General features: G+C 40.1%; 1 protein-coding gene and 1 non-coding gene across 9 annotated transcripts in view; one reads left to right on the top strand and one right to left on the bottom strand.

Moving 5' to 3' along the window:
- Positions 1-25,641, top strand: part of ASCC1 (activating signal cointegrator 1 complex subunit 1) — a 115,911-nt gene that overhangs the window by 76,979 nt on the left and 13,291 nt on the right. For 3 of the 8 annotated variants that reach the window (XM_040485323.1, XM_040485321.1, XM_040485325.1), the window contains exons 8-9: positions 777-901; positions 6,738-6,823. In XM_040485323.1, the coding sequence (XP_040341257.1) occupies positions 777-901; positions 6,738-6,823 (211 nt within the window). Of the gene's footprint in view, positions 1-776; positions 902-6,737; positions 6,824-14,354; positions 14,573-22,659; positions 23,321-25,641 lie in introns of those variants that run through there. The other 5 variants (XM_040485320.1, XM_040485319.1, XM_040485318.1 and 2 more) reach the window with 4 other exon arrangements.
- LOC121037630 (U6 spliceosomal RNA) lies at positions 1,042-1,149 on the bottom strand. Its single transcript, XR_005793890.1, has one exon. It is a non-coding gene; the product is annotated as a U6 spliceosomal RNA (small nuclear RNA).

Genomic DNA, 25,641 nt, shown 5'->3' with positions numbered 1-25,641 from the left:
AAGCCGAAGAGTTCATCACCACTAGAATAGCCTTACAAGAAGTGTTAAAGGAAGTTCTTCAAGCTGTTGAGCAAAACACCTGCATAGAATGAAAACTTCTGTGCAAGCATTGTTTCTGGTGGAGGTGCTAGAGTGAGTGGCCGTTGCTGAGATAGAACACAACCACTGCAGAACCCTTACTGCTTAGAGCTACCTGGAGTCCACATGAGGAATGGTCACGCAGCCGATGGATTTTCCTATAGTTGTCTTTATGGGTACTATGCTTCAGCCTCAGTGAAACACTGAGATAGTGTCCAAGGCTACGGGGATCTTCACAGTGCGTGCTCTTTCCCAGTGAGCAAATGTCTTAAGAGTTGTGCCAGACGTCCTTTGATCCTGGCAGAAACATATTGCCCACCTGGTAGCTTTAGGTTCTGTGACAGGATGAAGCAATAAGGCGCTTCCTTTTAGGCATGTCTCCGTTGAGCCTGGCTTCTTGAGCCCTGTCCCAAGATGCTAAGCTTCAAGGTCATGTTTAAACCTCCTGTGAAAACCTGGCCCTCTCCATGTACGGTTGATCCCTCCCTTAACGCTCACCATGATATATTGCAGTTATTGGTTTCCATCTCCATCTGCTCCATAAGGCTGTGAGCACCACGTGCCTTTTCTCTCCCTCCTCTTACACACGGTCTTGTACAGTGATTGGCCCAGAGCAGATACTCTGTAAACATTCAATCAGTAATCAGGGATTTAGGACTTTACTAAGATTTTTATACTTCTGTCTTCAATTGCTCCAGGCTGCAAGAATTAGTCGATCGAGTGCTGGAACGTTTTCAGGCGTCTGGACTAATAGTGAAAGAGTGGAATAGTGTGAAACTCCATGCTACAGTCATGAACACTCTATTCAGGAAGGACCCCAATGGTAAGTCCCACAAAGAACTATAGCATAGTTTGTGATCAGTAAGGCCTTATGATATCCCTGGGGTTCAAACAAAATGGGCTATCAAAGAGCCTCTGGTATATCTTTTTTTGAACCTTTGAGTTGTTTTTTTTGTTTTTTTGTTTTAATATGGAAGCTTCACGAATCTGCGCATCACCCTTGGCGCAGGGGCCGTGCTCATCTTCTCTGGGTTGTTCCAAGTTTAGTGTATGTGCTGCCGAAGCGAGCACAAACCTTTGACTTGTTTTGATGAGCACAGTGGAAGTAGGCAGAGACCTATCTAGCATGGGACCATGACATTCTAGATCTTTGATTTCTGTTGCCCATAGCATTGCCAGATTTAGCAAATAGAAATACAGGATGCTCAGGTGAATTTAGGTAAACAGTGAATAATTATTTTAATATAAGTGTGTCCCAGAGGTGCCTGGGTGTCTCAGTTGGTTAAGTGTCCAACTCTCGAGTTTGGCTTGGGTCATGATCTTCGTGGGGTTGAGCCCCGCGTTGGGCTCCGTGCTGACTGTGTGGACCCTGCTTGGGATTCTCTCTCTGTCCCTCTGCCCCTTCAAATAAATGAGGGGACTTTAAAAAAATAAAAATAAATAAAAGTATAAGTGTGTCCCATGCAATATTTGGTGACTTTTTTTGAAAAGAAGAAAGAAGGAAGAAAGATTAGCTAGTAAAAGTAAAGGTTAGACCAGTGGTTCTCAAATAGGGGCAATTTTGCCCCCCTTGAGGACATTTGGGATTGTCTGGAGACGTTTTTGGTTGTCACATTTAAGGAGTTGAGGGTGCTTTGCTACTGGCATCTAGTGAGTAGAGGCCAGGGATGCTGCTTAACTCCCTACAGTGTACAGGACAACCTACCTCAATAAAGAAGTATCTAGAAATGTCAGTATCACCACAGTTGAGGAACCTTGAATTAGAGTAATAATTTTTCCACATGGATTCTGAGCCTTTATATAAAAATGCCTTGTTTTAACCCTTGATTTGGGACAGTAATCTACATTTAAAAAGGATTCTTCTTTTCTTCCCATTGCCTGTCCCCAGCAAGTGAAAGCTTTTCTAGCACATTCAGCATCTATCTGATCAGGAACCACAAATTCAAGTATTTGAAATGGGTTTTATTTCCTTTGCTTAGGACCCTGACCTTGGTTTTAGAAAGTCTAGGTTGGAAGAGGAGATCTCCATCAGGACTTGACCCCATAAACTATTTGTAGATTTATACTTTAGGAAGTTTGTGTGTCCCATTTTTTGTCAAAGTACAGTTGATCCTTGAACAACATGGTTTAAACTGTGTGGGTCTCACTTACACACAGAATTCTTTCTATAAATACAGTATATACTATAAATGTATTTCCTGTTCCTTATGATTTTAATATTTTCTTTTTTCTTTATTATAAGAATACAGTATATAATACACATAATATACAAAATATGTATTAATTGGTTATATTATCAGTAAGGCTTTTAGTCAACAATGGTAATTTAGTTTTAGGGGAGTCAAGAGTTACACATGAATTTTCAACAGCATGGGGGTTGTTGTCCCTTATCCCCATTGTTCAAGGTCATCTGTGCATCTTTTCTTTATCTCAGATATATACCAAAGATCCCAAGTGGAAGTCATTTAATATTAAGCCCATTTGGTTAGAGCCATTGTAGGACTAAGAGATATGTAGCTGGCTAATTTTCAGTTCTAGCATTTTGTGATGTTAGATCCTATTTTATTTAAGGTTTTTCTAAATAAATCACTATTTTACCTTTGGGAACACTGAGATCAAAAATGGCTCAAATGACTCAGTCAAAGCCTATAGACTCTTATTTGGGTAGTTCATAGAATCCAAAGCTCTATGCTTGCTCTTGTTCTGATGGAATGCGTTTCTTTCATTTGGATAATAGTATTGCAGAAGAATATGTAGAATTTCAGGAAAAAAATTTCTGGAATACTTCATATTTATAAATGTATGTACCTTGTCCAGAGCAAACATTTAAAGGAGTTTTTAATATTTATTTTCTTCTGGATGGTCAGTTTTAAGTTTGGAAACACAGATCGTCTGATGTGATGTACATCTTAACATCACTATGTAAAGACAGAATTTTAGAGCTCTAGAGTATACAATAGATTCGTTGGTTCAGAAGATACATTGTATCCAGCACCATCCAATAGTACTTCCTATGATGATAGAAATATTCCGTATCTATAATGTCCAGTATGGTAGCCACCATCCACATGTAGTTATTGAGCACTTGGAGGTGGCTAGTGAGACTGAGAAAGTCAACTTTTCATTTTAATTACTTTTAATTAAATTAATCACATATGGCTGGTGGCTACTGATTTGGACTGTGCAGGTACAGACGGTATTTTATGAGACATTTAATACCATCAGTAGTACGTTCTGCAAATGTCCTAGTCCTTAAATCTTTCTTTGGAGCTCTTACCATGCTCCATTATTAACTAACCTTTTGACATGTAAGAGTTGAATTATGCAGGAACCTGTATCTTCTAAATTGTGTGGATCCAGATTTATATTCAGTTAGCACCAGAGCTTCATGTAAGAAAATGTTCTGTGTTCACGGTATAGTTATCCTTTCTTACTTAGAGATAGTTTGAATATAACGCTTTCATTGAGATAAATTCACATACTGTATGATTCACTCATTGAAAGCATATAATCCAGTGATTTTTAGTATAGTCAGAGTTACGCAGCCTTTACCACAATCAATTTTAGAACACTTTTCATCACTCCAAAATGAAACCCCATTAGCGGTGTGACTCCTTAACCTTTCAGTCCTACACACCATCAGTCACTTTCTGTCCTATAAATTCGCCTTTTCTCTGGATATTTTGTATAAATAGAATCATGCAATATATGATCCTTTGTGACTGGCTTCTTTCACTTAGCATAATGCATACAGGATTCATCCATGTGATAACATGTATCATGCCTCATTCCCTTTTTATTGCCAAATAATCATCCACTATATGGATGTACCACATCTTATTTATCCATTTCTCAGTTGACGGACATTTATATTGTTTCTTCTTTTTGACTATTAGGATTAATGCCGCTGTGAACATTTTCATACAAGTTTTTGTGTGGACATATATTTTCGCTTCTTTTGGGTATATACTTAAGAGTGAAATTTCGGGTCATATGGTAAACCAGTGTTTAACTTTTTGAGGAGCTGCCAGACTGTTTTCCAAAGTGTCTGCACCATTTTACATTCCTACCAGCAGTGTGTGAAGGTTCCAGTTTCTCTCCTTCTTTGCTGACACTTGTTACTATCTATCTTTTTGATTATTGCTGTCATTTTTGATGTGAGGTGGTATCTCATTTTAGTTTTGATTTGCATTTCCCTGATGGCCAGTGCTACTTACAGATTTTGAACCTGTCATTGATCTTTGATTAAGTGAATACTTTGTCGTTAGAAGTTACCAGTGTGTGGGGCGCCTGGGTGGCGCAGTCGGTTAAGCGTCCGACTTCAGCCAGGTCACGATCTCGCGGTCCGTGAGTTCGAGCCCCGCGTCGGGCTCTGGGCTGATGGCTCAGAGCCTGGAGCCTGTTTCCGATTCTGTGTCTCCCTCTCTCTCTGCCCCTCCCCCGTTCATGCTCTGTCTCTCTCTGTCCCAAAAATAAATAAAACGTTGAAAAAAAAAATTAAAAAAAAAAAAAGAAGTTACCAGTGTGTAATTCCAGTGGGCTAGCTAACTTATATTATGCACGTGGAGTTAGCGCTCTGGACATATTTTACCAATTCTGACTTGGTAGTTTCCATAGCTGTATACAATAAAAGAGCATATTCAAAAGTGGCAATACAAATACTTTTGAGTGTCTGTTGGTAGGCAGGAAAGGGTAAATATCTTAGAAAATATTCTGAGGGTTAAATAATTCTGAAGGATGCTTTGAATTTTCTATACCTTAGATTCTTCTGTATAATGAATTTTTACTTGAAAAGGGGATAGGAATCAGGTGTTTCACTCTTTCTTACCTGTCATCCCTTTCCTTTTGAAATCCTCTTCCTGCCATATTTCAAGGATGTCCTTCGGAATAAGCATGCTAAATTAACACAAGGAGTTAGAGCATAGCTTTGATGAGGCTAAGGTCATAGATTTGCTGCATTTCTGTGTAGAATGTCTGTAAAGATACCTTTGAACTGAAGGGGACTTTCTCATTTGCAGGGGTGGGGTTTCCTTAAATCAACCCACATCATGTTGGTTGCAACCCAAATCAGCGTTGCCAGCACTTTTGACTACTTAATGTGTGCGTTTGGTATGATTTTTTTGTTTGTTTGTTTGTTTGTTTGTTTGTTTTTTACATATTTTAAAGGCATGCAGCTTACACAAAATCTTGGGCTTTTAGACTTCAAGGAACCTTTGGAGATACCTAATCTTAACCTGTAACTGTGTAAATGAACTGAGGTCCATAGAAGAGACCTAATTTGCTTAAGAATATGGTTCATTTTATACACACAAGCACACACACACACACACACACACACACACACACACACCCCACATCTTTTTTATCCATTCATCTATTGATGGACATTTTAACTGCTTCCATATCTTGGCTATTGTAAATAATGTTGCAATAAACATAGGGGTGTATATATCTTTGAATTAGTGTTTTCGTTTTCTTTGGGTAAATACCCAAAAGTGGAATTACTGGATTGTTTGGTACTTCTATTTTTAATTTTTTAAGGAACCTTCATCCTTTTGCTCCAAGTTTACATTCCCACCAACAGTGCATGAGGGTTCCCTTTTCCTCATGTCCTTGCCAACACTTGTTATTTCTTATCTTTTTTTTAGAATGGATAAAGAAGATGTGGGGGGGGGGGGTTGTGTCTACTTGTATATACATATACAACCGAATATGACTCAGCCATAAAAAAGAATGAATTCTTGCCATTTGTGACAACATACATGGACCTAGAGGGTATTATGCAAAGTGAAATAAATCAGACAGAGAAAGACAAATGCCACAATGATTTTACTTATATGTGGAATCTAAAAAACAAACAAAAAACAGAAGCCGACTAATAACTATAGAGAACAAACCAGTGGTTGCCAGAGGGCTTGATGAGAGGTGGGGTGGGCAAAATAGGTGAAGAGGATTAAGAGGTACAAATTTCTGGTTATAAAATAGGGGCACCTGGGTGGCTCAGTCTGTTAAGCGTTCAACTTTGGCTCAGGTCATGATCTCACGTTTTGTGGGTTTGAGCCCCACATCGGGCTCTGTGCTGACAGCTCAGAGCCTGGAGCCTGTTTTGGATACTTGTCTGTGTCTCTGTCTCTCTCTGCCCCTCTCCTTCTTGCGCTGTCTCTCTCTCTCTCAAAAATAAATAAATATTAAAAAAATAATAATTTACAGAGATGAAAAGTACAACATGGGGAAGGAATATAGTCAATAATATTGTAATAATGTTGTATGACAGATGGCGTATGGCACATGGTGACTAGACTTACCACGGTGAACGCTGAGTAATGTATAGAATTGTTGAGTCACTGTGTTGTACACCTGAAGCGAATACAACACTGATGTCAACTATAGTTCAATTAAAAAAAAAAAAAGACTATGGCTAATGATATACATAACCTACCTCGAGTGCTTGGACAGTGTTGAATGAATAAATGTGTATGGAGTTGATAACAGAGCTGAGACTGGACCCCGGGCCTCTTGACTCAGCCTGCTGCTTTTCCCTCCCACTGTACCACTTTCCAGGTAATACATTTTGCTAGCTATACCTGTAGAAACCCAAAAGAAAACAAACGTATATAACCCAAGCTTCTTTTCTAATATTGTCTTTGAAATATTTACAGCTGAAGGCAGGTACAATCTCTACACAGCGGATGGCAAATACATCTTCAAGGAAAGAGAATCATTTGATGGCCGAAACATTTTAAAGGTCAGTACATAGCAGGTGAATTGGAAATTCTTTGGCATGTATCCTAAAATAAGAGAGGAAAACAAGTTGTTCTCCTTTTAACAGTAAAGTACATTTTTCTCATGCTTCCCATAAGGATCATTGATTGAAAGGCTGGCTAAAAAAAAAAAAAAAAAAAAAAAAAAAACTAATGTCCTAAAGGAAAAGGGAAATCTTTTTGAATCTGTCGAGGCTGTGATGTCTCTTATTAGAGTACTTGAAATTGATGATTTAAGAAACAAGTATCTAAACTACTTGGACCCATAGCAATAAGTTAATTTTAATGTGGTGAGTTTTACTTTGTATTTTACCTCTGGAGGTCTGAGTTTGCATTTTTTAAGTGAAAAAGAATTGTTTTGTTCTAATAGATTTTTCACTGACTGCTCTCTAAAGTTGTTTTGTAATTTGTTTTTACTCAGGAATAGCCTCTGTCTGAAAAGTAGGCAGTCTGTCTCTGACTGTTGAGGTTTTGCTTTCCTGAATGTTAAAGTTATCTATGAAATTCCCATAAAAAGGGTTCTTCAGGATTGCATTTATCTTTCTCCTACAGACCACATTCTGTAATATCCATGATTTATACCCTCTCTATCAGGTTAACATGTCCTCGTGCCTCTGGGCAAACACAAACAAAATTGATACAATGGAGAGGTTTTTAATTCTTCATTTCACTTGTTCTGTAAGGGGTTTAGGTCATACATTTTCAAAGCCATTGGATGGTTTTTAGAGTTGGGAAGAGAGTCTGTGTATATAACTTCAGAATAAACTTTAGCTTTAAAAATGCTCTTTCTTTTTCCTTCCCCACCTCATCCTCCATTGCCATATCTGGTCACTTGGCACTTTTCTTGCCAGATGCCTAATGTGATCCAGTTACCTCTAATTCATGGCCTCACTTCAGCACCTGCAGACTTCATACCACAGAACCCAACAAGGCAATGACCACATCCACTCGTAGGCAGGCATTCAGGCTTCTACAGTTTATAGAACTGTGTCGATTCCTTCTTTCCTTGATATCTTTCCTCTTTCTGAGTACTTTTCTTGTTTTCAAAGTAGCTATGGTAGCTTTGGTTTGAGTGGCAAGCTGCTAATGAATTCCGCAGCCATTTACTGATTTTCCCAGGCCACATCTTCAGTGTGATATGAATCTTTTTCTTCCTCTATCTCATTTTCTGGGCCTTTTCCAATAATAGCATTAGTTATTTTGCTTTTTTTTTCATTGTTGTTAGTTTGATTAAGAAAGAATAGTAGACTGAATGGGGAAAGAAATCTGTAGGAATGACTCAAGCTGTCTTGGTTCTTTTGGAATCCGAATTAGAGCTCAGAAGGTATGCTGATCAAAGTCAAGTGTGAGGCACTTTGACATCAGCAAGAGGGAGGTCATGGCAGAAAGCCTGTGCAGTGGCTGTATGAACAGTATGGGTGTCTCACCTAATACTTAATTCCTCTCATTCTGAAAAGTCCATCTTCCAATTTAAAGATGCTTTGCCTTGAAATCTTCCTATCCACCCCAGTGATGGCATGGGTGCAGCTCCCTCTAGTGTTAACAAGGGCTTGCTATGTTAGTAGTACCCTAACTGGTTGGTGCCTCATCACAGTCTCAAAGCTGGGCTCAGCTAGGGACTTAGAGACTACTTAATCCAGTTTCCCACTTTAATTTCTAAGGGCACAAGATCCAACATAATTAAAGTGGCAGGCCAAAGGTTACCGATCGTTAGTAGCTGAGTCTGAAATGAGAGCAAAAAGATTCAAATCACAAGTTAGCATCGTCTCTGCTGCCTCTCATAAAGAAGCTCAGTGTTTAGGGTAGATATCATTAGGTTTTTGCAGTTTGGCGTATCTGTTTGAACTGTAATAATGTCTGATTAGAAGTTGTTTCATAAATGTTGGGGCAGTGGTGTATGCCAGTTAGTCTAAAACTGTGGCTAATTAAGAATTAGACGTTGAATTGAATGTAACACCAACACCAGCAGAAATACTTATTGGCTGTATACCATCTGCCAGACCATGTGCCCTGCAGATAAAACAGTCATTATGATACAATCCCTGTCTTCCAGGAGCTTCCTGTCTTTGAGGGGTACAGACTGTTAATAGGCAATTATAATATAAAATGGTGGGGGCGGGTTACGAGAATGGAGAAGTTCCTTTGAACACAGATAGTTAGAACAAAGTGTCTTTTGATACACTAATATTTTACTTTCTAATCATTAGCTGCAGAAAATATAATCTTTCACCTATATTCAATCAAAGGAATTCACTTTTCTTTGAGAATAAAGGTAATATGTGGCCTCCAATGATTACCCACCCCTAAACGCAGAAGTAGCTATGGTAGCCCACCTTTTGGAATTTCCATGAATGAACATGCCTTTCTCAATTAGAACATAAGAACCCATGGGCCCCGACACCTTTGGGGACAAAAAAGATTCCAAAAAACCAGTGAATTGTATATGTAGTTTTTGTATCAGATAAAATGATTACATTTAGAAAGAAAAAAAAACTTCAATTTCACTAACAAGATAGGAACTGACGTGGAGAAAACCGAAAGATTAACTGCATTGGTGGTTCAGGAGCCCAAGCATATGTGTGTAGCATATTAACAGCTGCTTAGGTCAAGGATCAGGAATGCGGGTGGTGAGAAGCAGCCTTGGAAAAAAATCAGCTTCATCTACTATTCAAAGAGAAACAAAAGGAGAAAGCAAGCCATCGCACGTTGCTCTGAGAATTTAATAAGTAACAGCCACCTGCTCTTCTCCTCCATGAAGGGAATTGGTCCTTTTGGCCTGGTGTAATATTATGCGTTCTGGGTGCCTTAATAAGAAAGAAAAAAGTCTTTAATGTCTTCTGGAGGTAGAAGCCACATTTTTCTTTTGTACGGCTCTTTTGAGAGTTGTTGCAGCTGTAATAGACCAGTATTGGGTTATTCATAACTAAAATAAGAATTTTACCTGAAGAAGGACTTTGAAAGAACTGACAAGTAAAAGAATCATTCTCCTGTGGTTTTTAGATTAGAAAAGGAGCATATGTAGTTGTGATGGGTTTTTATGAAGACGGACAGATAGCTCTGAAAGGAGCATGTACTCATGAAGATGACCGAGGCCAAATTCACAGGGTAATGTCCCCTCAGACAGTTTCTATTTCTTATCTAAGAGATAGGAACAAAGATGCTATTTGTTTATCTATAAGGCAGTGATAAACTTGTAATTGGAGAAATCATGCTGACCTAAAGACATACTATACTGCCAGAAATAACTGCTCCCTCGCAAGTGGAACAGTCAGAAACTGCCAGCCCCAAAGAGAGAAGTGGTCTTAATGGCAGTCTGTTTGGGGGGCTTGTGAACCTACATTAAGCAGTAGAATCATTATTCCAAGACTGTGCTCTCAGCAGATTGAACAGGAGTACAGTATTAACTGTTCGAAAGCATAGCTTCTGACTGCAGTGAAGAGGAGGAGCTATTAGAGCCCTAGGTTGTACTTAGTAGAGGAGGTGATGCCGTACAAATAAAGGCACAGTTGACACAGTATTTGGAAAAGAATAGAAAGAAAGTTCTGTAGGTCCAGAATCAAAGGACATCATCACAGTGCCATTTCTTCAGACACTTGAAAATCCTGGAAAATATAAACCAAGTAAAAAGGAGATGAATTTGTGCCTTTCCATTTTATATATAGGAATCTTTAGAGAAAGAGGGAATTGGTGCCATTAAAGTAACTATTGGTTCAGGAGGTTAAGCATCCAACTCTTGATTTCAGCTCAGGTCATGATCTCAGGACCATGAGATAGAGCCCTCCATCAGGGCTCCATGATGGGCATGGAGCCTGCTTAAGATTCTCTCTTTTCCCATATTCATTCTCTCTCTCTCTCTCTCTCTCTCTCTCAAAAATAGCCATATTGGTTTTTAATATTTTACTTGAAAAGTGGTTTTATTTTTGAGAATATGTTTTAAATCTGTTTAGCATCATTGAAGCTTTTCTTGAAAGGTGTAAATGAGAGTAACTCAAATATTCCATTCATTTTTGCTTTTGTTCCATCTCTGTCCCTTAACCTCTTTTTAAAAAAGGACAGTTAGAATAAATAAATTTAAATGAGAGCTTTATTTAATTTACTTAAGGAAGCTGTTTAAAAATATTTTATCTTTTTTTGGTAAAACATATACATAGAACAGTGAATGAAACATACATATACATTTAACAAATAATCATGAACAGTGTAACTACTAACAAGGTCAAAAAGTAGAACACATCTCCCATGTCCCTCCCTGGCCAACTCTTTGGTTTCTCCTTAGGTAACAAATGCACAATTAAATTCTTAAACACTTTCAGTGAACATTCTTGTTTTGAATGATTACTTTGTTTCAAAGTATTAGAAGACTATTAAAAAGTTGAATTCATTTTTGTTTTTTTCTAGGGAAGAGATGTGAGACTGGGAACTATGTAGCAATTAAAAAAAAAAAAAAAAGATACGAGGGGCACCTGGCTGGCTCAGTTGGTGGAGCATGATGCAACTCTTAATCTCAGGGTTATGAGTTCGAGCCCCACGTTGGGCATGGAACGTTCTTCCATCCAAGTACTAACCAGGCCCGACCCTGCTTAGCTTCCGAGATCAGACGAGATCGGGCGCGTTCAGGGTGGTATGGCCGTAGACTGGGCATGGAACGTTCTTAAGGAACGTCCTTAAATTTTATATATATTAATGACTACAAAGAAAGACTAATATTTAGAAACTATTATTTCTAAGGAAGAAAACATTGTGTCTTTCATTATCCAGCTCAGTATTCAGCCATATTATATACTGTGATTGAAAATTACTTCTTAGTCACATGGCTGTTTAGTATTTTTTTTCTTCAAAACTGCTCTTTCAGAAAGACTTTCCTTGAGAGTCTATCACTACTTGTTCCACTGCACTATTATATCAGGATAAATAACAGCAAATTGAACGTGGCCTAAAGTTATTCTCTCTCATTACCACCGTAAGTATGGTGTTGTTTTTACTAACTGCTGTCTCTGTGACTTGACATTTTTTTTTTCTGTGACTTGAAATTTTAATCTTATTTAGGTAAGTAAAATCATTAAACAGACATCACTTCCTCTCTAAGCTATTTATACTTATACACTATTGATACTAAGTTCAGTTCCCTTGGACACACAGATAGTTTGTAATAGTTTTGTCCATAGCATTGAAAACAGTCACATTATCCGTGATAATCATGTGAAGTAGGAAACACGTTAGAGGAGCAAACATACAACTTTCTGAAGAATTTGACTCGTCAAGTTAAGATGTGGAAAAGGTCATTTAGAGAATAAGAGAATCCGTGGAAATTATATACACTCAACACACACACACACACACACACACACACACACACACACACACACACACACATTCAATTAAGGATTGGAAGATAGAGTTAAGAAAATGGCAAAGGTGAAGAGATAGAAAATATGAGGGGAAAATATGACACAGAGGGTCCTCAGACAGTGCAAAAATTAAGATTCTAAAAGGAGGGAGCTCCTGGATGGCTCAGTCCGTTAGGTGGCTGACTCTTGATTTCGGCTCAGGTCATGATCTCATAGTCACGAGTTCGAGTCCCACATCAGGCTCTGTGCTCACAGAGTGGACCCTGCTTCAGGTCCTCTGTCTCCCTCTCTTTGCCCCTTCCCAACTTCAAAAAAAAAAAAAAAAAAAGTTAAAAAAGTTAAAAAAAAAAAGATTCTAAAAGGAGACAATAGAGAGACTGTTCTTGAACTTGGATGAAGGAGGCTCTACTCTGGTGTTGCCCCCAGGCACTTGGGAGTTGCAAAGAAAAATCCTCTCCAGAAGACAGTTTCATCACCCTCCACCTACTGACATCCCTCCAAGGAACTTTCCCCCCCAAAATGGCCAGTACACAGAGATAGCGAGGCATCTGAGGAGACCACTCTCTGTAAGCAAACAGACATCCAAAACTCAGACATGACATGCTGGAGTCATCAGACTCAGACTAAAAACAACTATGCTTCCTGTGTTCAAAGGAATAAAAGCCAAGCTTAAAATGTTATCAGGTAACTGGGAACTGTTACAAAAGCAAAGTGACGTAGCAGTTTTTTAAACCAAATAGAAATGCTAGAGCTGGAAAATGCAGTAATTGAAATTAGGAGCTCAGCAGTAACATAGACTGAAAGAAAGAGATGTAGTGAACTGGAAGGTCAGAAGAAATCCTCCAGAACGTTGCATGGACAGAGGGAAAGGTAAAAATTAGAGCTGAGAGGATAAGAGACCTGTAGGATAGAGCGAGAAGATCCAACGTGCATCTAGTCCCAAGTCCCAGGAGAGAAGAGTGCAAATGGAGCAGAGCTGATGAAAGACACGTGAATTCCAAACAGAAGTTTTGTGAAGTGAGCTTATATTGTACTTTTCTTTCCTACAACCTATGACTGCATCATGGACAACAAAATGGACAGCCTTAATTAACTAAACTACTTGGGCCCCAACAGTTATTAAACTGAATGACTGAAATTTGTTGGCAATAGCTACATTACAAAGAACAACAACAAAAAAAACCCAGAAAATTCAGCTAAAGAATGCCTTTCTTAAAGTAGATGATAAAAAAAAAGGAGGATAAAAGGTATCCAGGAATTCTTTTTATTATTCTTATAACTTTGCTCTGAAACTGTCAGAATAAAAATTTCTAAATGTAGGAAAGACAGACGTGCACATAGGAGGGGAATAGGACACTAGCCATTTGCTGTATTTTTAATAACCACCTTTGAGAAGAGTTGAAATCTTAGCTGTGTTTTGTTTCAGTGTTTAGAAAAGATGCAGCTTTTATTAATTGTTGATCTTACTGCAAAAATGGGGCCATTTGATTTCAAAGGGCATAAAAATTTAACATAAGGAGCAATTTTCTGATTAGAATGTTTCATATTAGAACAAGCTACTAGGAAGGTAGTGGCATCTTTCATTAGAATGCTTTTGTTTTAAGAAATGAGAGTTCCATTTCATTTCATTCTCCCTGCTGTCATCCCTTTCAAAGTATTCCCTATGTAATTCCCTGAAACCTATCTCTCACCTCTATTGTTGAACTGAAACAGCACTGTAAAGGTCACCAGTAGTCCCTATTTGTTCAGTGCCTTGACCCACTTTTACTTTTTTCCAGTAACCACATTGAGAGTATTAAGCGCTTTTCTCCTTCAAATGTTCTCTTCTCTTGGCTTCAGTGGCAATTGGCTCTCCTGGTGTCTACTGTGCCAGTGAATCTACTTTTTTTTTTTTTTTTTAAACATTCACTGCCTTGTAGGGCTACCTTCTAAGGTTTTGTCCTTATCTCTGTTTTTCTCTTAACTGCAGTCTTGTTTTGTGCAAATTCTACTCATTCTTCACGTACAGATACTACATCCTCCCTAATGGTTGATGACGCTCTTCCCCCTCTCCTTACTTTGATTGTGCAGAGACCTGTCATGTGCTCCCCAGTGTTGAGCAATGTTCCTGTCCCTGGCAACCACTCAGGAAGCTTTTCTGGACTGACTAAAACTGTTTTTTTTACAGGAATCAGATTTTAGAAGAGGAGACGAAAAAGAGTTTTTGTTTGCCGAAGGAGATAGTTTTACCCCATACATGAGATTGTAAACGCTCAGAGCAGGGGCCAGCAAACTGCAGTCCGAGGGCCAAATATGTCCTGCCACCTGTTTTGCATGTGGCCCTCAAACTGAATGTTTTTTATATTTTTTAACGGTTGAAAAAAAAATCAGAAGAAGAGCAATACTTGAGGACATGTAAAAATTATATAAAATTCAGATGTCAGGGTCCATAAATAAAATTTCTATTGGAACACAGCCATCCTCATTTGTTTATGCACTGACTGCTTTTGTGCCACAGTGCCAGAGTTGAGTAGTTGTGACGGACACCATATGGGCACCTTGCCTTTTATGGAAAAACTTTGCTGACACCTACATGGTTAGAGTTGAGTTTAATTTTCTTTTATTCCACCCAACACAACTTCCTGCTTTATGATTAGATGTGATGCTCATATTTAATAGACCCTCAAGATATACTAACTATGTCATATTTAGTTAACAGTCAATCCTATTGAATTTCTATCTACTTGAATATTTTCTAACAAATGTTTGTTTCTTTTTTAAAATGAGTTTCCTAGGGGCATCTGTGTGTCTCAGTCAGTTGAGCATCCAACTTTGGCTCAAGTCATGATCTCTCAATTCATAAGTTCAAGCCCCACATGGGGCTCACTACTGTCAGCGTGGAGCCTGCTTCAGATCCTCTGTATCCCTCTCTCTCTGCCCTTCCCCTGCTCATTCTCATTCTTTCTCTCTCTCTCTCTCTCAAAAATAAACACTTAAAAAAATGAGTTTACTAAATTCAAGAAAAAGAGAGTCCCAAATTAAATATACCTATAGCTCATACTCGTAATCTTCTGTTAATAAGTGAAGTTCATTTTTCAATTAAATTTGATTGCAACTTCAGTACTCCATATAGCAAGATTCAGCTGATACAGATCATAATGAACTTGAATTTACATTTAACCTCCTTTTATTTCAGAATACATCCAAAACTAATTTTATATTTCTCTGTGGTATACATTCATTAACTTGAAAGACAAACAATGATTTCTTTAACAGTTTTATTTATGCCTTATTACAGAATATTTTAATAAAAATTATTGAATGAAAAATAAAGTGCATTGCACTTGTAAGTAAATTGTGCTGATTTTATAATTAGCATGAATATCAGAAAAATTGGGGTTTAAGAACAAGCCTGGGACAAGACATCTTGCCAAAATACAGCCACTATTATTTTGCAGTTAGTGATAAAATATGGTTCTGCCTTCATTCATTTTTTTTTTTAACATTTATTTATTTTTAGAGAGAGAGCACAAGCAGGGGAGGGGCAGAGAGAAGGAGAGACAGAATCCCAAGCAGGCTCTGGGCCATTAGTGCAGAGCCCAATGTAGGGCTCGAACTCACTGACGTGTGAGATTATGACCTGAGCCAAGATCAAGAGTCAGAGGCTTAACTGACTGAGCCACCCAGGTGCTCCTGTTCTTGACGGTTGAAAGCAAAACTCATGAAAATGGGAGATTGCAGGAAATCATTAGAGGCTTTTTCATATTTTACTAGTAATAGAAATAACATACTGTACTTGAAAAGAAATGAAATACTTCTGACAGGTGATGGGACAGTTTTTTCAGGCATCAGAGGTAAAAGAAAAGTGCAATTTGGAATGCTTTAGTTTAGTTTTACATAGTCTTATTTTAGGCTGTTGGGTTGGGGTGGGAGCCAGGGGATGGGGAAGATGCATATTTTGGGACAATGTCTTGTCCTAAGTAGTATTTTACCATAACTTTTCCTCTGCCTTTGTTTATGTATCACTTTGCTTGGAAAGCGAAGTCTTAAATCATTAATGGGGGCAAGCAAAGACAAGATTGTCAGTGAGGTGAAACCATCATTGAAATGAAACTGGAAGAGAAGCATTTGGCTCATTTTCGACAAAGCCAACATCCATTCTAGAAAAATGCACCTTCTCTGGTCTGTTGCTGTCTGTTCGTACATGGTATTTCACTCTCTTGAATTTATGCTTATTGGTTATTCATCTTTGCACTGGTGCTGGAATACTTGTATGTATTGTCTTGGCTCAGGCAGGGAATGATGGGTTTGGAAGGGTCTAACTGTACAATGACAAGATCTAGGCCATGGTTTGGCATAGACAATGACAGTAGAAAATATCTTCTTGAATACCTACTAAATATAAAACACTAAGCTAGACGCTCGGTGTATTGGGGGAGGGAGAATAAATAATTGTCTTTTATCCCTCCAATTACATTCCTGTGAACTCTTTGAACAGGGTGCTTGTTTTCATTGTGGGAAATAGTAATCTCTTTTATGTACTCATTTCTAGGGATCCAGTCATATCACTTGGGGTATATATCACAAACTTAGTGAGTTGTGTTATAGTTCATTTGGGGTCCATTGTAGTTGTTTTGTTTTGTTTTGTTTTTTAATGTTTATTTTTTTTGAGAGAGAGCACAAACTGGGGAGGGGCAGAGAGAGAGGGAGACAGAGGATCCGAAGTGGGCTCTGTGCTGACAGCAGCAAGCCTGAGGTGGAGCTTGAACTCATGAACTGAGAGATCGTGACCTGAGCCGAAGTTGGACGCTTAACTGGCTAAGCGACCCAAGTGTCCCATTGTGGTTTTTTTAAGTTGTGGTACAACATACATGATAGGAGATTTCCCATTTTTAGTGTATTTCCCAATTTTAGTGTATAATTTAGTGGCATTAAGTGCAATTCACATGGTGCAACCACCACTACCATCCATCTCCAGAACTTTTTTATCACCCCAGTTGAAACTCTGTACCTACTAAACAGGAAGTACTCATCTTCTCCTCCCCTCTTTCCCTGGTACCCACCATTCTACTTTCTGGCTCTATGGATTTGATTACTGTAGGTGTCTCATATAAGAGGAATCATACAATATTTTGCCCTTTTGTTTCTGGCTTTTTTTTTAATGTTTATTTATTTTTGACAGAGAGAGAGAGAGAGAAAGAGAAAGCATGAGCAAGGGAGGGACAGAGAGAGAGGGAAACACAGTCCGAAGCAGACTCCAGGCTCTCAGCTGTCAGCACAGAGCCCGATGCAGGGCTTGAACTCACAAACCGCAAGATCATGACCTGAGCCAGAGTCGGACACATAACTGACTGAGCCACCCAGGCTCAGGTTTCTGGCTTATTTCAGTTACATGTCTTCAGGCTTCCTCAATGTTGTAGCATGTATCAGGATTTTATTTCTTTTTAAGAATGAATAATGTCCCAGTGCGTATATATACTCCATTGTGTTTTTACCTACAGTGTAGACAAGCCAGTAGCCAAATATAGATCTGTACCCAGAGATGGTGACAGGGCACTGTCTTCTCTGGAGCAGCCTATTGTTTAAAGACCATGTTAGATTGGGTGGCTTGGTGCCAACAATACCTAAGTGTTATTCCAAATGTTAAAGGACACTGGTGCGAACAGATCAAAGAAACAAGAGTGAAGTCCACTATGCCAGGAAACATATTAAGTTGATGACTAATTAAGAAACAATGTCCTCTTTCCCATATCCCAAGGATGAAACAGTTTTCCAATTCATGCTCAAATGTGAACGTTATTACAAGTTAAAAGTGAAAACACAGGATGTAAATCAGCCAAAACACCAATTCAGAGTTGACCCTCTCAGTTGTGGATTAAAACATTGACACCATTTTCTTAAATTATAGAGGTCTTGTTCTCCTAACTCCTGAAGTGTGGCAGGGCTTCCGAGGCCTTTTGCTTATTTGAGGTATAGCCCTTTGCAGAGGGGAAGGAGGCCGTCTGAACTGAGTTATGGACAACTAAGTGTGTGTCATAATACATAATGCCGCATTGGTGCTGCTGGGGCTGTGGTTCTGCCAGAGGACGAAGTATTTCATGCCTCCCTGTGTAATAAGATGACTTAGTTGAAAATCCAGGATAACATGTGGCAACCTCTGTCTCATCTTCCCGGGAACCACTACAACCTCAGCTATTATTTGGACAACTGTTATTTGTACATATTTATACTCTTGCCACCGTCTGATGTTGCTGAGGGCCATCTGATTCGCTCAGCTTCTGGATGCTGCTCTCACTTTGGAAAAGTTGGAACAGAGTGGACGGAGCCTGATGACCTTGTTTTCTCCCCTCTCACGTTGTTCTTTTTCTGAATGTGTTGCTCGGCACAGGAGTCAGCCCCTTTATGCCCAGCCTCCCTAACGCCACTTGCCTAGAGACACGCAGGCCAAGAAGAAACCATCTCTGCTGCTGCCCCTGTGCTCCCTTTCAGGGATTTCTTTCTGCCGACTTGCACCTCCTGTCTGATATATAATACAGAGAGATCAAACACTTCTGTTGCATTTGTTTGTTTGAGGGATAATTACAAATAATATCTGAGGGATGATTACCAAACTGAAAATAAGAGAGGTGACATATTTGAGTGACCGTGAAGAGGCCTTCTTCCGAGGGCAAGAATTTATCTGCAGAAATATTAGCTACATTCATTCTGAAAAGCCACCTCCCGGGGGCCTGGAAGAGCCTCTGCTAGCCAGGAGCCACCAGCGGCAGTTTTGCCCTGCTGAGGCAGTAATATCCATGCCCTGAGGCAACGCCTTCTCTGGAATAGATTTTGTAGCCGAACGAACTCCCAGCTGCCCATCTCTGATGGTAATTCTACCTGCTGCTGTGGAACCAGGGCAGAGCGTGCTTTTGCGTGCAGGGTTGGTCCAGACTCTGCAGCCCTGGCAGCATGGCCTCCTCCCTCTTCCTTCCTTCTACCTCCACCCCGCATTTTTTTCCTGCTGCTTTTTAAAATTGAACAGCCCGGCAGGGAGGGGAAGTCCCTTGGCATTTTGAGTATTGAGGTGCTCAGCAGAACTGCCTGGCATCCTGTTTGTGTGTGGCTGTTTTAATTCACTCTCTAATAGGTCATTTGGCCTTACCAGCAGAGTCTTAAACTAAACTTGATAATCCTTATGTCAGCAGTGAGGCTCAGGCCAAACATCCAAAAGTGCAACCCTGAGTGATGATTTGAGGGAAGTTTTGAAGCCTTTATTCCATGGCTGTGTCTGGCTGGCTTCTGCCTGGTGCCTCCTCGGGTCATGCTGTTAACATCCCTCATGCTCACTGCGGCTAAGACAGGCAGGTGGTCCGGGAGAGCAGAGTGAACGAAGGACTCTCACGTTCACGTTCACGTTTACGTTCACGTTCCCATTCCGTGTAAGGAGCCCTTTCGGTCACTGGAGATGGGACTTGTGCTCTGGTGATGTGCTGGCTCTTGGTGCTCCTTTAACGGATGTGTGCAGAAGCAGGAGTGACGTGCCGATGGTAGAAGAGCTACTCCACTGATTCACAGCCTTCTTGCCGCGGTCCTGATGCAGGCACTGATGTTATCGGGACCTCCTCCCACAGACTGGCCTTCACCTTGCTCCCTGGGGCTGCGGTGTCCCAGGCCTTCTGGAAGTACATTATGTCCTCTCTGTATTGGCTATTATTAGCTATTATTATTGGCCCTCTCACCATTTGATTCACTGCAGTTTGTGGTTTCGGACATTAAAAGTGGCATTTTGGGCAGAGTTAGGGCTGTATTTGGAGATGATTCTAGGAAAATAAGTACCTGCCGGCCACTCTATCTTTTATTCTGAAGTAGGTGTTCCTATTCCAGTCTGTTTATTCTGAAGGCAGTGTCCCTATTCCAGTCTTTAAAAATACTACAGCCCTGTGAGACCAGATGATGACTGCAGAGGCTGTAAGTTGTCACAGTTCCTACTGAACCTTTTCATTTTTTTCTTTAAAGGAAACTCTGCTCTTTGGTTCCTATGATGATGGATTAATGGTTATAGTCAGTGAGTGATGATCGTAATCAGAGCTCAAAATTCCATCTCATAATTGATCTTGCTGTAGTACAGCACATCCTTGTAAAGCATTGTCGCTGTTTAAAGATGGAGAAATTGGGGGAAAGAGTGGCTATGTGGTCATTGACAGGAAAGCATTAGTCTGCCCTAAGAACCATTTTGACCTCTCTCTCAATAGAAAAGAAGTTTCTGTCTCTGGTTTTCAGACCAATTTGTGTTTTGTCTGTGTGTAGAGGAACAAGGCTTAGTATGAATAGGCTCGGTTGTGTTCTTTTGTGATATTTAGGAAGAATCCATAGGAGTACAGTCTTTATGAGTATTTTAAAAGTAGATGGGAGGCTTTTTTTTTTTTTTTTGACCCCTGGATGCATTGGATCTCCGTTTTCCTTCTTGTCTCCTATCTCCCACATTTACTCGCTTCAGAAGTAATGTCGCATGTAGCCAGAAGAAAAATGTAAAGTACCGAAAGGCTTGAGAATTTGAATTGCATGCTACCTGGGCAGAGATCCAGAATCTTTTTTTTTTTTTCCTTAGGTGAGGGGAATTTTAACAAAACTTTGAAATAAAGCTTATTTGTGGGGAAAAAACCTTTATTTGTGATCCTAATTCTAAGTGAGATTAGTACTGTGACCTATGCAGAGCTGTGATATTCTTCAGACCTATTATATTTTCGGTCCGGTGCCCATTACTTTCTGTCTACTACCTAAAGCCTTCCTCTTGGACGTGCAGGCCAATTTCATGAAGAGCATTTCTGACATATACCGTTATTTGTTCTGTTGCTTTTCAGAGAGGATCTGCCAGGGGCCGTGCTGATCGTTTTTCACATCATTGTTTCTCATTCTTGGCCACAGAGCCACGTGAACACTTTCTTTGCAGTCTGATTCACGCACGTAGCCCAAGGATGGCACTTCTCCACTTGGCATTCTTTGGCACAGATTTGTTATTCGAACCGTGGCCCTCAAAACACACTGGCTTGTGGGTGTGGCCTTCTACTGGCCTGTGTTCTGGGCCTGGTCCTGGGGTCTCTTAAATTTATATCCCAGTGTTAGTGGTTCTGGCCTATCTGGTTCCTTTCTTTTAAATGGAGCTAATACGGGGCGCCTGGGTGGCGCAGTCGGTTAAGCGTCCGACTTCAGCCAGGTCATGATCTCGCGGTCCATGAGTTCGAGCCCCGCGTCAGGCTCTGGGCTGATGGCTCAGAGCCTGGAGCCTGTTTCCAATTCTGTGTCTCCCTCTCTCTCTGCCCCTCCCCCGTTCATGCTCTGTCTCTCTCTGTCCCAAAAATAAAAATAAACGTTGAAAAAAAAAATTTAAAAAATAAAAAATAAAAAAAATAAATGGAGCTAATAAAGCTCAGCTCTGGTTTACATCACAGCAGTTTTTTGAAGGGTTAACGAGCTGGGCTTATTGAGATACTTTTAGATCCTTAGAGGAAAGGTGTGATTTAACCACAGCAAGGCTTCATGCTGGGATTGCCTTCCTACAGAACCCCAAGTGCTTGTCAGACTATCTTCCATTCATGCTCATACCATCCTCCCTGCTAGGGAGGCAGGTGGGTAAGCATTGTTATTAAGTACAAAATAGTGTTATTACTGTTACTCTTATCTGAAAACGGGGTAATTGTAAAAAAAGTAGAACTTGGTAAAACAGATTATGGAAGAAAAACACTGGGGAAAACCTCAGAGTATCATGCTCTTGACGTTGCTGTTTACTTTGGGTCTCAAAAGTCTGATTGCTATACATGAAAACAATAGGAAACATCCCTTCTTCTGGAGAAATGGGACCCGGCACATCCTTCTACATACTTGCATTAACTGAACACCAGTACTTATTTTCTGTTGCACTACTTTCTTTATATTCTAAGGGTTAGTTTAACTCACATCTACCAGGAATGAGTATACATTTCACAGGACTTCTATACGTTGGATCTTTATTTTGGACTTCAAAACTGAATTTCCTCACAGTGTAGTCATGTTGGACAGCATATAGTTCCCTGGGGCCTCTCAGCACAAGAATTGGATTTCCGTAAAAGAGAGATCTTTGGAGAGAGGAGGCCACTACTCTGTCTAAGATGGAAGAGAGGGAACAAGCCTCATTTGGGAAGCCAGTTGGGCAGAGGTCCCCAACAGATCTGTCATTGTGCTGTTGAGGATCGGCCGTTCATTCAGTTCTGTGGCTTGAGGTCACAGATAGAAGGCCCCTTTCCACCCTCTTCCCACCTGTGTCTGAGACTTTTAGTCTCATCTTGCAGCCTAGTCACACATGGAGTTATTTCTGGTCTTTCGTGGTTGTGTCACAGGTCCTAGGAAGGGAGAAGTAGGTCTGAAAGGAATGCAAGGAAAAATGACCACAGTTAGCCTTTAAATCTTGCTGTTTGTTTTCTTTCAGTGTATACCACGACATTACTAGAAATCAATAATTCTCTCTGTGTTCTCTCTAGGAAACAAACATGTACAAACTAAGAAATGATAGGCTTCACAGATCATGTGAACAGAGGAAAGCAGGATGGTTGGATTTTATCTGTCATGGAAGCCTTGGCTTTGACCTATTAAAAAAACAAAATTCAACTGAGTACATTTAAAGATCTGATTGACTTTATTAAATGATTCATGAATCCGGCAGCAATATATCCTTGCAGATAAAAAGGAGCTCCAAGGAGACGTACAAAATGGAAGGCTTTTATTGGAAGAAGGGAGTTGGGTGCGAAAAAGCAGTTTCTAGCAAAGAATGGTTTGTTTCAGGCAAGGTCACCTTCCTTTAGGGTGAAGGCAGGGGTCTGTCAAGCAGATGACCTCGCCAGTACTTACCAGGTAATTCCAGATTGGTGAAAGGTCACATTCCTGGGAGAGGCTGAAACTGTAGTGAGGTTAGTTATTAAGTCTTTGCTGGCATCGGGCTTAGCATAGGTGACTCCATTTGGGGCCTGCTTTTATTTGTTTACTTTTTAACAGAGCAAAAATGTTTCATCTTGATAATCCACACTTCTGTCTTTACTTGGTGAAAGGAAAGGTTTGTTCACTTTTCTAAAGATACTGGGAGTATTCGGTGAAGGATAGCAGCTGCGTGCACAACAGTTTTCAAATGTTGTATTTATACTTACTTAGATTTACGTTTTTCTTCTTAAATTGTCCAGTTTGGTACTTATTAATTACAAATAGTGTCACGAATGTTTGAAGTCTTAAATTCTAATTTTATTTCCTTATCAAATATTTGTAGTTTTGTGTAGCTGTTTATCGTTATGTTCCTGTACAGCAGGCTTTTTTTAAAATGCTGGCTTCCAGCACAACAGGGCTCTGTGTGAGTGTGTGTCAGAGATGTTTTCAGAAAGAAAGTGGCTTAGGTTTCAAAATTCCCAAGGGAGTTGTTATAAAACAACAGTGAGGAGAAAAAACTCAGCATGATTTAAATACCTCAACATGATTCTTTTTTAATTTAAATTTTTCCTGTTAGGTCTTTTATTTCCCAAACAATAGACTGCTTTGCTCTTCCTGAACTACTTTAGGCTAGAGAGAATTTTTTTGAGTTTAAGCTCTTTCCTCTTTCCTGTCTCAGATACCTAATTAAATAGAGCCACTTGTGCTTATGTTCATCCAGAATTCCAGTAGAATTCTTCCAGCTGAACTAGAGCAATCCCACAGCAGGTTCCGGATACAAAGGTGGCAAGGAAAGTAGGAGTAGCAGGTGAAAGAATGTGCTCATTTCAGTCACCTCAGCGTGACTGGCTGGGGTGCCCTCACTGGGGCTTGAGCTGGGGTGTTGGAAGGGGCACCACCCACAGAAAGGGGCTGGGGGTGCAGGGGTACAGGAGCCCAGGTTCCAGAAGTTAGGCTGCCTAGGCTTACATCTCCATTTGCCTTTCTTTTTCTTTTCCAGCTTTATGAATCTCACTTTTGCACCCTTTACTGGCCATGTACCTGTGGGCAAGTTACTTAAGCCTTTTAAACTTCAAGTTCAGCTATAACATGGGAACTAATAATTAGTATCTGCTCCTTGGGGTTTTGAGGATCCAGTCAGATGGCCTCATGAAGCCCAAAGCATAATGCCTGGCACACATACTTGCCCAGTAAGTTGGCCAGTAACAATCTTTATTTTATTAGTGTTGTCAATACATATGTACTGTTCACTCTGATTTTTTAATAGACATTTAATAATACCGGCATTGGTAACTTTGTTAAAAAAATCTCCTATTTTGGGGGCACCTGGGTGGCTCAGTTGGTTAAGCATCCAACTCTTGATCTCAGTTCAGGTCTTGATCAGTTCAGGGTTATGAGTTCAAGCCCCGCGTTGGGCTCCGCATTGGGCCTGAAGCCTACTTTAAAAAAAAAAAAGAATCTCCTGTTACAATACATTTGAGTTCATAAAAATTTAGATGGACCTGGTAAAAACCACCATAAGGGAAGTCAAAAGACAAATGACAAAGGAAGGGGGGATATATTTGCAATTCATACCATAGACAAAAGGGTTTACTTCTCTACTGTATAAAGAACTACTGGGGCGCCTGGGTGGCGCAGTCGGTTAAGCGTCCGACTTCAGCCAGGTCACGATCTCGCGGTCCGTGAGTTCAAGCCCCGCGTCGGGCTCTGGGCTGATGGCTCAGAGCCTGGAGCCTGTTTCCGATTCTGTGTCTCCCTCTCTCTCTGCCCCTCGCCCGTTCATGCTCTGTCTCTCTCTGTCCCAAAAATAAATAAACGTTGAAAAAAAAAATTAAAAAAAAAAAGAACTACTAGTCACTAAAACAATAGACAGTTGTAAAGTTTTTAAGGGTGATATGCTTCCATTTAACTGTGCTACAGATTTCATGTTGTGAATACATATATACTCCGAGCAAAACGGGAAAACTTAAGGTTGGAGTGGGGCTTGGGACACATGTTGCCAAAGAAACGGCCATGAGTGTGTAAACAGACCTGAAATTTTTGTTTTTCCCCATAAGATAGCCCCCTCTCAGAAATGCTCTGTTACTGTCCATGGTACCCTCATATTTACTCTGTCATCCAGGATTTTTCTTATCTCCTTTTCCTGACTCCCCCATCTCCAGAAAGTCACTGAGTCTTTTCTGTGTTTCATTCAGAGCAGAGTATCTCTGCTCCAGTCTTTCCAGTCATGCAACTACTAATCTCTGTCATGACTGAGCTGCTGCCCTGGTTTCCTTTACTTTGTCTTGTTCCCTCGTCCATTCGGCACAATATACCACACCCAGATCAATTTCCCTAAAACAGGGTTTCATGTTGGGCCACCAACCTGCTCAGAGACCTTCAGTGGTTCCCCACCATCTAGAATGGAGTCTGACTTCTGAACCAGACCCTCAGGGTCCCTTAATGTGATTCACCGTCCTATGTCTCTCGACTTAGTCTTTCTCACTATGATTTTTCAGGGACCCTCCAAACACCTAACCTGGTCTGCTTGACCCTGCTGCCCATGCCCA

This window comes from Herpailurus yagouaroundi, unplaced genomic scaffold (assembly GCF_014898765.1).
Source record: "Herpailurus yagouaroundi ecotype Mexico unplaced genomic scaffold, PumYag 163, whole genome shotgun sequence".
NCBI classification, from domain to species: domain Eukaryota; kingdom Metazoa; phylum Chordata; class Mammalia; order Carnivora; family Felidae; genus Herpailurus; species Herpailurus yagouaroundi.
Note: the sequence above shows the minus strand (reverse complement) of the source record. Positions and strands in the feature narration are given on the sequence as shown.